Genomic DNA, 12,225 nt, shown 5'->3' with positions numbered 1-12,225 from the left:
TGTTTTTACTGTGACTTGCTATAAAGTCGCAATAAAAAATGTAAAATTGCTGTAAAATATTCTGATAGGTTATGTTTTCAATCCATTCAGTTTTCTTCTTTAGGTTTTTTTTGAATAATTACATCACAGTGTTTGCTGCAGAACTGCTGACAAGTCATGGATTTCCTTTTAAGCAATTTCACAAATCCATCCAGAAATGTTGAAGTCCAAATTCAAAGAAGCCAAAACTACGAGTGGATCAGTTGAACTGTTGGGTTGTTGGGCGTAACGACTGACTGCTCCTTCCCTCCACACCGACTTTCTGAAACACACGTCCTTGAAGTGCATCAGACAAACAAACGTTCCCCAGAAACTCAGACCTGACCGGCTCTTCCAGGATGTTCTCCACTGAAACGTTGGTCCTGATCAACAGTCTGTTCATTCTGACTATTTCAGACATGAAATCATGAATTTATCGTGTTGATGTGACGTCCTGGCTGTTGTTTTGCTAGCAGTAGCATTGGGCTTTCTGCTAACGTTAGCTGTGTGCTAGCTGTTAGCTCCTAGAGGACAGAACTGTACTGCAGGTATTGAATAGTATAGTTTTCACATGAACAGTTTGGCTTTGCTTTTATTGTTTTTGTGTTAGAGAACAAAAAACCCAAATGCATCCAGTGAGCCGATAATCTGCTAATAAACTTCAGAAATGGTGGAGTGGAGCGCTGCGCCGTGCGAAGTGGGCGGGGCTTGATGTGCCTTATTTGCATTTATCCAACAGGATACTGTGGATCTGCGACAGCCAGGAACTCCGACCAAAACATCGCAGATCAGATTTACATCAGCCACAACTGAATGATTTTAATGTGAAATTTAAAGCATTTCCACTTCAATCCTGAAGTAAATGGTTTTAGCAACATGAACTTGTGATTTTTTGACCAAAATGTTTGGTTGAAGTTTCAGTTTTTCTTCTGTGGTTCAGAAACGAGCCGCCGTTCGATCAGAGTGAAGCTGCATGTGTGAAGCAGCGCAGTGGAAACAGACGGTGGTCTGCTGACTGAAATGCTTTCGGTTTCCGCGCAGCGTGGGGAGGCGACCAACCGACGCAGGAAAACCCTGCAGGCGGAGGCGGGGGGCATCATGGAGTCCCAGAGGAGCTGCGCCCGTCACGGGGGTTCAGGCCCGCAGCTCCACCTTCAAACCAAAAACACTTGAAAAACCAGAAGGTTGATCCGGGTGTTTGGACCGGAACCAGCTGCTGAGTTATTTATAGAACCAGATAATACAACACCTGCAGCGTTTAATGTGGTTCTGATTTGATCCAGGATTAAGATGCTGACCTGGTTCTGGGCAGCAGAATAAACCGGGTCGGGTCAAAAGAACCGAGTTCTCCAGGAACAGAAACTTTGAATAAACCTGGATGTGTTGAACATCTGGAGTTTCTGCAGAAAGAAGGTTGATGATGATGAAGATGATGAAGAGAAGTTCCTCCTCCTCATCATCATCATCATCATCATGTTTCTCACTGGTATCTAAACAGAGACCTAATAAACCGGTCACATGTGAACAGGTTTGGTCGGCGGTGACCTGCCAGCCTGCTGCTGCATCGAAGACCCACCTCTGCCTTCAGGGGTCAAAAGGTCACCAGAGGTTTAGGGAGCAGGAGGAAAAGGTGAGTTTGGTCTCAACAGGTAATATTGTCACCTGACAGGCTGCTGAGGATCTGATTGGTCGAATTCATCCAAACGCTTCCAGCAGATCAGAGATCAATTTATGGGACATTTCAGGCTGTGAAGATAAAAACTGACAGTTTAGAAGAATTTCCTCTGAGTTGTGTGTGTGTGTCTGCGTGTGTGTGTGTGTGTGTGTGTGTGTGTGTGTGTGTGTGTGTGTGTGTGTGTGTGTGTGTGTGTGTGTGTGTGTGTGTGTGTGTATTTCAGACCTGGTTAACTGTTCAGCTGGGAGCAACAGTGAATGCTTAACAGACCGGAGAAGAAAACATTACTGTTGTCAAGGAGATGAGAGAAACTGAAAACAGACTGAATGACCTCTGACCTTTAATTCTGTGGAAGAATTAATGCAAAATGTGATGATGCATAATGTCTACATCCATATATCTATCTATTACATATAACTATGAGCATATGTATATCTATAGAAATAACTGAATGTCATCAGCATATAATGTAACATACAGCTACAAATCAGATCAAATCTCTTTATAGGATATTTTACAACAGGTAATATTAACACACTGAAAAAATAAAACACCAGGATATTAAGCAGCAGCACCTGAACGCATCACTAAAAACATCTCCATGAAAAGATGAAATTAATTTTCGCTCGTTCGTCTTCAGGCTGATGCTACATGAGCAGAAGGCAACAGTTTCCGTTCATTACACTGGGATTACATGCTGTTAAAAAGTATTTTCTGTCTATAATATTATTGAATTAAAAATATTTAACCTTTAAAACACAAAATCTGAAGCCCAGAAAGATTTTAAAAGTCAACTAGATGTTCTTTAGATGTGGAGGAGAAACGGGTCAGACTGGATCTGTTCAGAAAACGAATCATGAGAGAAAGAATGATCCAAACTTTATAATACTGAGACGGGACTAAATGAAGACAGATGATTGGCTGAAGGGAAAAGCCCAGAGAAGAAGAAGAAGGATGTTCTGTCAGTTTGAAATATGAGACGTAACAAACAGACTGAAGCAGTTCTTCAGAGTTTGGTGTAGTTAAAGTAACAGTGAGAAGCTGCTGAACCGCCGGATGATTTCCTGCATGACTGGAGGATCAATGATTATCCATCAGGAACGCTGCGGCGCTCAGGAGAACCAAACAGGAAGTGAGAACCAGCAGGAGGTCTGGCAGCGTCCAGGCTGACGGAGTCAGGATGTCAATGACATCACAAGCTGCTGAGGTTCAGGTCAAAGTTCACCAGGAGCCCAAAACGAGCGGAGATGGATGGATGATCGGATCCACATAAAACCCACAACTGTTCATGTTTACAGGAAAATACCTGGAATGATTTTTATCAATTTAATAAACGTTCAAACGAAACCTGATGATTTTAAAAACCAAGATAATTTATCTAAATTTAATCTTTTGTAATTAAATAGAATTACGAAGAAGAAACTGTAATAAAACTGATTTTAACCAACAGACTGAACATATTTCAATAAACTGTTTTATGGCTCCATAAAGAAGCTGGTTCTGGTTCTGGTTCTGGTTCTGAAGGTTTGGATCTGGATCAGCAGAACCTGGATCAAGAGCCAACAGGAAGAGGAAAGTCGTGACTCACGGCTGACGGATCCGGACCAGCAGAACCAGCTGGAGACCCGGACTGTGAGTCAGCGGACCGGACCGAGGTTCTGGCCCAGGTTCTGGCCCAGGTTCTGACTCAGGTTCTGGCCCAGGTTCTGGCCCAGGTTCTGACTCAGGTTCTGACTCAGTGTGTGTGACCCGCCTGCCACCACTTCCTGTTTTACTGTTTTTGGCAGGAGGGAGGAAGAAGCTGCGGTTCTGCCAGAGTCCAGATTTAGCAGCAAATGCAGCCCAATACTAACCGGGCCGTTTTGGTTCTGATGGGTTCTGGTGAGATAAATAAAGCTGATGCTTTTATTTTGAAGGGGAATTGCTGGGGTCTGTCAGTAAAGCAGTTAAATGGTTAATTTCTCCCTGAATGAAGGAAACTGTTTCAGTCCTGGACTTCATCTCTGAGATTCGGACCAGGAACCCAGAACCGGCCAGGTTCTGGGTCCCGGATCCGGACTTTAATCGGACCGGAGCTGAACTTTCACCCAGTTTTTCCTCCGACTTCATTGGGAACAGAACCAGAACCGACCGGGCCGCTGCTTCCAGGTCAGACGGTCCTGGATGACACAATGACAGGAACCGGGCCAACTGGACCTCAGAGGACACGTCTGATTGGACCGCGGAGCGACCCGGAACATACGGAGGAATAAATTCCAGGAAACGGCTCAGCGGATCGGATTCACTCCTGAGTTCATCCCTCAGGAATGACATCAGAAATCCGACCCGGTTCAGAGGAAACGGGTCGAAGCAAAACAGAACCTTTGGTCCAGAGAAAGCAGGGCTTTTATTTTGACATCTTTGATTTCTATAAAATATAAAAATAAAATCATTTCACAACAGGAGGACAAATTAAACACAGCTAGGTTAAATTAGAGTAAATAAATAAAAGTTCTGACCCGGCGGTTCTGATAGAACCCGGTTCTGTCCTGCAGTCATTTTGACTCCGCCTCCGTTTCCAACATGGAAACTAGCTAACAGCCGTTCAGCGGCTAATGTAGCGTCTGGAGCCGCTCCAGGCGGCGCTGCAGCTCCCTGCTCCTCTTCGTCAGCTCGTCCTTCTTCTTCATCAGCCTGCGCTCGTCCGCCCGCGCCTCCCGGATGAACGCCGTCGCCCCCTGCAGGATGGCCACCTTGGCCGCCTTGTGGTTGGCGGCCAGCGCCGGGATCTGCTCCCTCAGCGCCAGCAGGCTGAGCCGCAGCTCGCTGCGCCGCTGACGCTCCAGCACGTTGTGAGTCCTGCGTCTGTCCTCGTCCTCGCTGTCCGACCGCGGGCTCCAGCAGCGCCGACCGCCGCACCTCTGCCTCGCCGTCGCCAACGGCGACATGGCGGCGCTCTCTGTTGTCCTGGGCCGTTTCCCAGCAGGCTGCGGGGCGGCGTAGTTGTGCTGCTGGATGTTGATGAGGGAGCGTTTGAGGACCAGAGGGGACCGACGGGACGTCCTCCGTCTGTCCACCGTCACCACGTCAATCTCTTCTTCCTCACCATCCTCCTCTTCCTCCTCTGTGGAGACAGAACCAACATGGATGAAGCGAAGAGACGAGCAGAACTTCATCAGACCAGAAGGAAAAACTCCAAAAAATGTTCATGGGGTGACCAGATGGGGCCCAAATTTATCTAAATATTTATGTGAAAAATTTAGATAATTAAGATATTTGAAATTTTACTTTGAAATTTTATTTTTAAGTTGATAAATGTATTGTTTATTGGGTTTACATTCATGTCTTGAAGGAACAAAGTGACTCTGTGGGGTAACAAGCCCGACCGCTGCCCCCTGTGGGGTCACAGGCCCCCCGGAGCCCCCTGTGGGGTCACAGGCCCCCCGGAGCCCCCTGTGGGGGTCACGGCCCCCCCGGAGCCCCCTGTGGGGTCGCCACTGTATCAGAACCAAACGTCTCCAGATTCTCACCTGATTCGCTGCTGCTGAGCGGCGGCGTCTCCAGACTCAACTCTGACCCGACCTCCACTGCCACTCCATTGTCATGGTCCTGGTTCTGGTCCTGGTTCTGGTCCTGGTTCTGGTTCTGGTTCTGGTTCTGGTTCTGGTTCTGGTTCTGGTTCTGGCCCGTCAGCGTGAAGGGCAGGACCTCAGAAGGGTTGATGCACGCGGCTGCCCCACCCTGCAGCTCCTGCAGGTACCCGGTCTCGTCCTGTGCATCAGAACCAGCCGCCAGCCCGCTGGTGTCGGTCGGGTTCTGCCGGGCCCGGAGGCACGCCAGCCGCTCGGACACGGCCCGCTCCAGCTTGGCGGCTGCGGCGAAGCTGCTGCTCCACATGCAGTCCTGGATGATGAAGGACTGCAGCGCGGCGCTGGGGCGGAGCTCCTCGTCCAGCAGGTCCGACAGCGCCTCCAGGTGGTCGGCGGCGGACAGCGGTGGGTCCGAACGGGTCGGGGTCCGGCTGGGGGACGTGGGCGGCGTCGGCAGGAGCTCAAACTTCTTCCAGATGTCCTCGCCGGGACCGGGGAGCAGCTGGCTGGGGAAGACGTCGTCATCGTCTCCGCCCAGGAAGAAACACGGCTGCATGGAGTCGAAGTCGTTGGGCGCTGGGGGCGTGGCCAACATGACCGCCATCATGGCCGCCTGCACAGGAAACAGAGTTAAACGTGACTTCAACAAGAAATAAAAGGATCCTGTCGGGTCCAAACTGCTGAATCTGTTTCTACCATCAGAACCTTAAATGATGCGTTCACTGACTGCAAAAGCATAGGAATAATCAGTTAAGCAGGCGCAGCCAATCAGATCCAGATAAAAAAGAACTTTATTTTGTTAAAAATCTCCTTTAAGACCCAAATTATCAGGATAAATCCAAAAAGTTAACAATCATATCTGCTTATTTTGCATTTATTTGAACAAATCTAAAATAATTTTTTTTATTCTTTTTTCTCTAGGAAATATGAGAAAGTGAATTTATTTTAATAAAAGTCAACCGAACATGTTTACATATTTCTGAGATAATCTGCTGGTTCTGGTTGGGTTCTGTTGTCTCGGCTAATTACACATATTAATGCAGTTTGAATCATCATATTTACATAAAACCATAGAAGAAGAAGAAGTTCGGCAGCTGATCAGACTCTGGTTTAATTTAAAAACTCAAACATTAATTAACATAAAGACGATAAAACTCTGTTCTGTTATAAATCTGGACATAAAAAGTGACTTTAATCAAACATCTTAGATGTTTTTATCCACATGTTTCAGTTTATTTAGAGTCAAACAGAAACATCACGGATTAAATATAAGATTTATGAATATTTAATCGAGCTGATGAACTCACCTCTGAACAGAAATCTTCAAAGTTTCTGAAGAAAAAGTTAAAATCTTCAGATGAAAGTTTGCTGAGAACCAGAGAGATGGATCCGGATCAACAACCGGATTATTGTCGTTGTTGTTGTTGTTGTTGTTGTTTTTCTGAGCTGATGTTCTCCTCCGATCAGCTCTCAGTCTGAATCACCGCATCCAGCCGAACGTCACGCATTTATACCCTCCGACTTCTTTTCTTTCCGCTGACGTCACGACGTTCCCGCCACTCATCTTCTACGTAACAATCTAAAAAGCGCCTCTTTCTGCTCTCTGACCCGCCGCGAAGCATCAGCACCGCTGGTTCCGACAGAGCAGCGGGGCTCCGGTACCGGTACCGGGTCTAACCGGGTCGGAGGACCGGTTTAAAGAGGGAACTAGTTTATTCTGCGGATGTGCGGTGTAACGGTTCGGGTGGTCCAGACTGACTGTAAATGATGCAAGGGGAGAAAGTTCCGGGAAACCCGAGATGATCCAGTGATGATGTCATAAAAACAAAGAAGGAAAACAAGGAAAATAAATAATCGATTTATTACTGAGAACAACCTGAAAAATGATTTACAAATAGATGAACGAGAAGTTTTATAGATCTTATGAACATAAAAGACCCATAAAAACATCAAACAAATGTTTTTATTGTAAGAAATTAAAAAATATTTTAAATAATAAATGATCACAAATTGTTAAAAGTCCTAAAACCATAAAATATTTAAACCTCACCCAATAATTTTAGGTTTTCAAAATAAATATTCAAAAACAAATGTAAAATGTAAAAATGATTTAAATTTAATTTGCTTTGATTCAGCCAGTCATAAAATGAATCATTTTTTATTTTAAACATAAATAAAACATTGAAAAAAATGTAATGGAAAGTGAAACAATAAAATGATATAAAAATATTTTAAATATGATCTAAACTAAAACATGAAGTCTGGATTCTGTCTAAATATTAACAAGTTATGAAAACCTCATAACTGATACATTTTTAGAAAATGACTCAAAACCCAAATTTATTGGCAAAAAATAGAAAAAACTATAATCAGAAACAGTTTTATATCACATATACAGAATTATAACATAAAACATAAAAATAGTTTTTATGTAAATCTGCTCTGCTGCCCTCCGCTGGGGAAAATCACAAACTGCGTTCATCTAACGGTACTTTTTCTCTAAACTTACCGGAAAACTATTTAATACAATAAAATTAAACCCTTTATTTGCTCTAATGTTGCAACGGAAACAGTTTCAACAGAATAAACCAGCAAAATGAAACTTTAAATAAACTGTTGCACTAAAATCAGACTAATATAATCTAACAAATTGTTTAAGTGTGTCAGTAAATGCAGCCAATACATTCTGTGAGTGAGGAGCGCAGATAGAGCAGCAGGCATGATGATGATGATGATGATGATGATGAAGATTATTGTCATTACTCAGTGCTTTGTATTGTTTCTGCTGCTGCACTGCGCCCCCTGGTGGCCACTCCTCCTCATTACTCCCTCAGACTCTCCATCAGAGTCACTTTGAAGAGATTCGGCCCAAATGCTCCGGGCCGAATCTTCCTTTAACATTTGAGGTTCTGCAATAACTTCTACAGCCGAGAACCTCCAGCCCAGATCCCGACAGCAGCGGCTTTAAACCGCCTGGTAGAAACGTTAAGGAGAAGCAGAGCAAACAGTCAGCAGGTGGTACCGGGTGGGTACCGGGTGGTACCGGGTGGGTACCGGGTGGGTACCGGGTGGTACCGGGTGGGTACCAGGTGGTACCGGGGCTTTGAGCTGCGTTGCGACTTGCGGTGGACCGACTCAAGCTGCCTGTAGTGAACCGAACCGGGCTTTTAGCAGAATCATGAATTTAAAGTCAGAAGTTTTTTCTGCAGCTGAAGCATTTCTGTGTTTAGGGACGAGGCGGATTTTGTCCCGTTATTGTAAAGACGATTATAAAAATATACAGTTTTTTTTAACGTCAACATCAGACCTACGTTTTTATTCACAAACCAATGTATAAAAAATATTCTTTCCCATAATTTGATAGTTAGAGGACACAGATCCTCCTCCTCCTCACCATGGACCCGGAGTCTGAACAACGTGGAGGCTCTGAGAGTCATTATTAGACTGAGGGCAGCCAGACTAGTTTATTTTGCTAACTTAAATTTAACTAAATATTATTGCTGAGGGGCACAAACAGACCTTCTGACATACAGATTAAAAATAATTTTAAAAAAATTCTTAAATTGCACTAGGGGCATCACAGATAAAAAGGGCAGGGGCTCCAGCCCCCTTTGCCCCCCCTCTGCACGTGCCTGCATCATGTAGTGTATATTTATAATTTTTCACTGCTGATATAAGAGGATGGTAGCTGGCTGATAGCAGGGCACAAAAATTAAGACTTCCTGAAAGATGGGAGTGTTGACCAGGGGTCACCAACATGGGGCCCGAGGGCCCCGGTCGCCTGAGGGGACCTGGTCAGTCGCCTGTGGAGCAAGTTCTAAAAATAGCCATAGTCATTAGGGAGCACTGCCAAAGAAATGATTTAATTTAATGTTTTTACATTGAATTAATAACATTTGTTTATATTTAGATTTTTTTAAAGTAAATTACAAAAAATGTTTAAAATAAATTGCTTTATGCATAAAACTCTTTTCTATGGTTAAAGTTCAGAACCGGTCAGACGCCTGCAGGATTTTATCGGAGGGCGGCGGCGTCTGCAGGATTTTATCAGAGGGCGGCAGCGCCTGCAGGATTTTATCGGAGGGCGGCGGCGCCTGCAGGATTTTATCGGAGGGCGGCGGCGCCTGCAGGCTGCTCCCTCTTTGCCTACCTTAAGATTTTCCTTCAAGTAAAAAAAGAAAAGAATAATTTCTGAAATGTTTATTATCGAACCCTCTTTACAATTAACAAAATTGTGGAGGAAATAAAGATCTTATGTGTCAAAACATCTTGCACATCTGAGTCTGTGGGGGGTCAAAGGTCACCCCAGAGCTTAAATCTTATTGGTCAGTTTGCTTTTGTTTATTTGTCGGCTTGGTGTTTTTTCTGTAAGCTAAAACTGAATGATCAGAGTTTGAACCTCTCGTAGTTCTAACAACGGTTTGGATCCCGGTGGAGCTTTTTACCGGGTCGGTTCTGTTGGGTCGCCGGTTTATGAGCTTCTTTGATGTTTCCTGACCTGGAGAGCTGATGGGTCACCAGTTAACTGACCTCTGCTGCTCTTCCTGAGCATCGAGCTAAAACTGGATTTAACCATTTAATCTAGTGGAAACGTTCCCCAATGAATCAAACATTGTTGCTTCACCTTCTGCTCCTCTGGACTCTGACACCACCTGGACCTGGAATCTACATCCTCCTCTGGACGTGGATCTACTGGGTTTATAGGCTTCACTTCCATGTCTTTATTATTTAACATCGTTTGTGTTAAAATAAAATAAAATAAAGTGTGTTCTGCTTCAGTGGTTTAGTTTTGTGCTGGTTTTGTTCGATGCTCACATGATGGAGATCTGGTTGTTCTCCTGCAGGTCACTGATAGTTTTACCTTCTAATCTGTCGGACATTTTTTTTAGACATCTGCTGGAACTGCTGCACACTGTAAAAAACTCAGACAGGATCTTAGAACAACGAGAGATTCAAACTCCACTCATCATTTTTAGCTCACAGAAAAAATAAACTGACCAATAGGATTCAGGCTCTGGCTGACCTTTGACCCCCACAGACTCACACTGATGTGCTACATACAAAATGTTTTGGCACAAAATAACTTTCTCTTCTCTCCACAGTTTAGTTAATAGTAAAGAGGGTTGGATAATAAAATAATAACTTTTCTGTTTGTATTTAAAGGAAAATCTCTCAGGGCCTCCAGATGTTCAGCTGCAGCTGCAACAATACAGACTCTCAGTCACTTTGGACAATTTAGAATCAGACAGAAAATCTCCAACAGGGAATCAAACTCACAACTCTGAACTAAGAACTTCTGATCACATGATAGTAATGAACCATATCTGCCATGATAAATTATTACTGATGACTATTGTCAGTAATCCCTAACATTAATATGATCAAATATACATATATATAAGGAAGTTCTCATGTTCACTGTCACCAGAATCCTCAATATGAGGCAGTTTTGAAAAACACAGTTGACCACATAAAGATTGGTGGCCTGATGTTTTTTCACAGCAACAAGATCTTGGATTTATTCCATGCTTGAAAAACGCTGTAGGCTACATGAAGGAGGAGGTTTGATCTTGTTTACAGTTTTGTCTGGTTTTCCTTCCAGCCTGGTCCAGTTCCTGTTTTTCTTCAAGTCTTGATCATATTTTTGTAAATTTTGTTTTGCTTCTGCTCTGGTTTTGTCTTATCTCTGCTCTTCTTTTGCTGCCAGTCTTGTATGTTGTCTTGGTTTTTGCGTCTGGTTTTATTTTTGTCTGGTCTTGGTTTTTGTCTGGTCTTGTTTTGCATCCTCCATGTTTGGAGGCCTCAGTCCTCGACGTGGACGTTGCTGGTTCGACTCCCGGTCCCGACGACCTTTTTATGTCTTCCCCTCTCCTCCTTCCTGTCTGCCTTCTGTCATAAAAATAAGAGCCTCTTGTGCCGCAAAAACTCTTCAGAGAAAAAAGAAACGTTTTCGATTACTGAACCTCCTGTCATGTTTGAATGAATCTCTGAGAAAAATGTTTGTAGCCAGAATAGATTTAATATTTTGTTGATGTTCTCACTGTGCAGATATAGTGTAAACATAGATATATAATTATCAGGACAGATTTCTGTGTGCCAGATATATTTTACTCAACTGTTTTGATGTTTTTATCGACTCTGATTTATGCATTTCTACTACACTTCCCAGGATGCAATGGGTAGTTCCTCTGAGTAGATCACAAAAATAGACTCAAGATACCAACCTTTCAAAACAAAGAAGACATTTTGAAAGTTTAAGACAATTAAATAGAAATAAAAGATGTATAAAGGGAGTCCTGCTGAGCTGTTTGAGTTAAGCTGCAGTGTCTGGTTGAACCAGCAGGTGGCACCAGAGAGCTGAAATCTCTGAAATGTGACTGAAAAATTTTTGCTGCTGATTTATTCTAATAAATTAAAGTATTTATTGATTGTTGGAGCTATTTATTCTTTATTTCTTTATTCATTTGAATTTTGTTAGTTAATTCTTAAACATATATTTTTTGTATTATTTACAGCATTTATTTGCAGGTTAATAATTGTTGATTCTATTTAACTTTTGTTTTCTTATTTTTCTTATTTATTCTTTGAGTCAGACAGGACGTCATGTGGGTCAGTCCACTTTCTATAAGTACAGGGGCCTGGGAAAGGACCAGCAGGCATTTGGGTTTGGGGGCTTTATGGTTTTTACCAGAGCAAGAGAGGCAGCATGAGAACAAAGGAAAGTTTGACGTTTGTAATTGTTGCTGAAAAGAAAAATAAATCATCCTGAATAATCAACAAGTTTGGACATTAAACTTCTTTTGCCTGCGTTAAGAAACTGGACCCCAGTGCCTTGAAGTGGTTTGAAGGAACTTTTTATTGGATGTTTGGTTTGACAAACAATCGCCACTACAATGATGAAATATTACTTTTATATCCTGCCTCACCAGTAGACTGATCATCTGGGCAGAATCTGATATGAAA

General features: G+C 43.3%; 1 protein-coding gene across 1 annotated transcript; it reads right to left on the bottom strand.

Moving 5' to 3' along the window:
* Positions 1–3,045: 3,045 nt before the first annotated feature.
* LOC122841724 (transcriptional regulator Myc-B-like) lies at positions 3,046–6,752 on the bottom strand. Its single transcript, XM_044135284.1, has 3 exons — positions 6,570–6,752; positions 5,203–5,875; positions 3,046–4,796 (listed from the first exon to the last, which is right to left on the bottom strand). Exons 2-3 carry the CDS (start codon positions 5,867–5,869, stop codon positions 4,285–4,287), a joined length of 1,179 nt encoding a protein of 392 aa, XP_043991219.1. The 5' UTR covers positions 5,870–5,875; positions 6,570–6,752; the 3' UTR covers positions 3,046–4,284.
* Positions 6,753–12,225: the final 5,473 nt, after the last annotated feature.

The sequence above is a fragment of the Gambusia affinis genome, linkage group LG12, assembly GCF_019740435.1.
Source record: "Gambusia affinis linkage group LG12, SWU_Gaff_1.0, whole genome shotgun sequence".
Taxonomy (NCBI): Eukaryota; Metazoa; Chordata; class Actinopteri; order Cyprinodontiformes; family Poeciliidae; genus Gambusia; species Gambusia affinis.
Note: the sequence above shows the minus strand (reverse complement) of the source record. Positions and strands in the feature narration are given on the sequence as shown.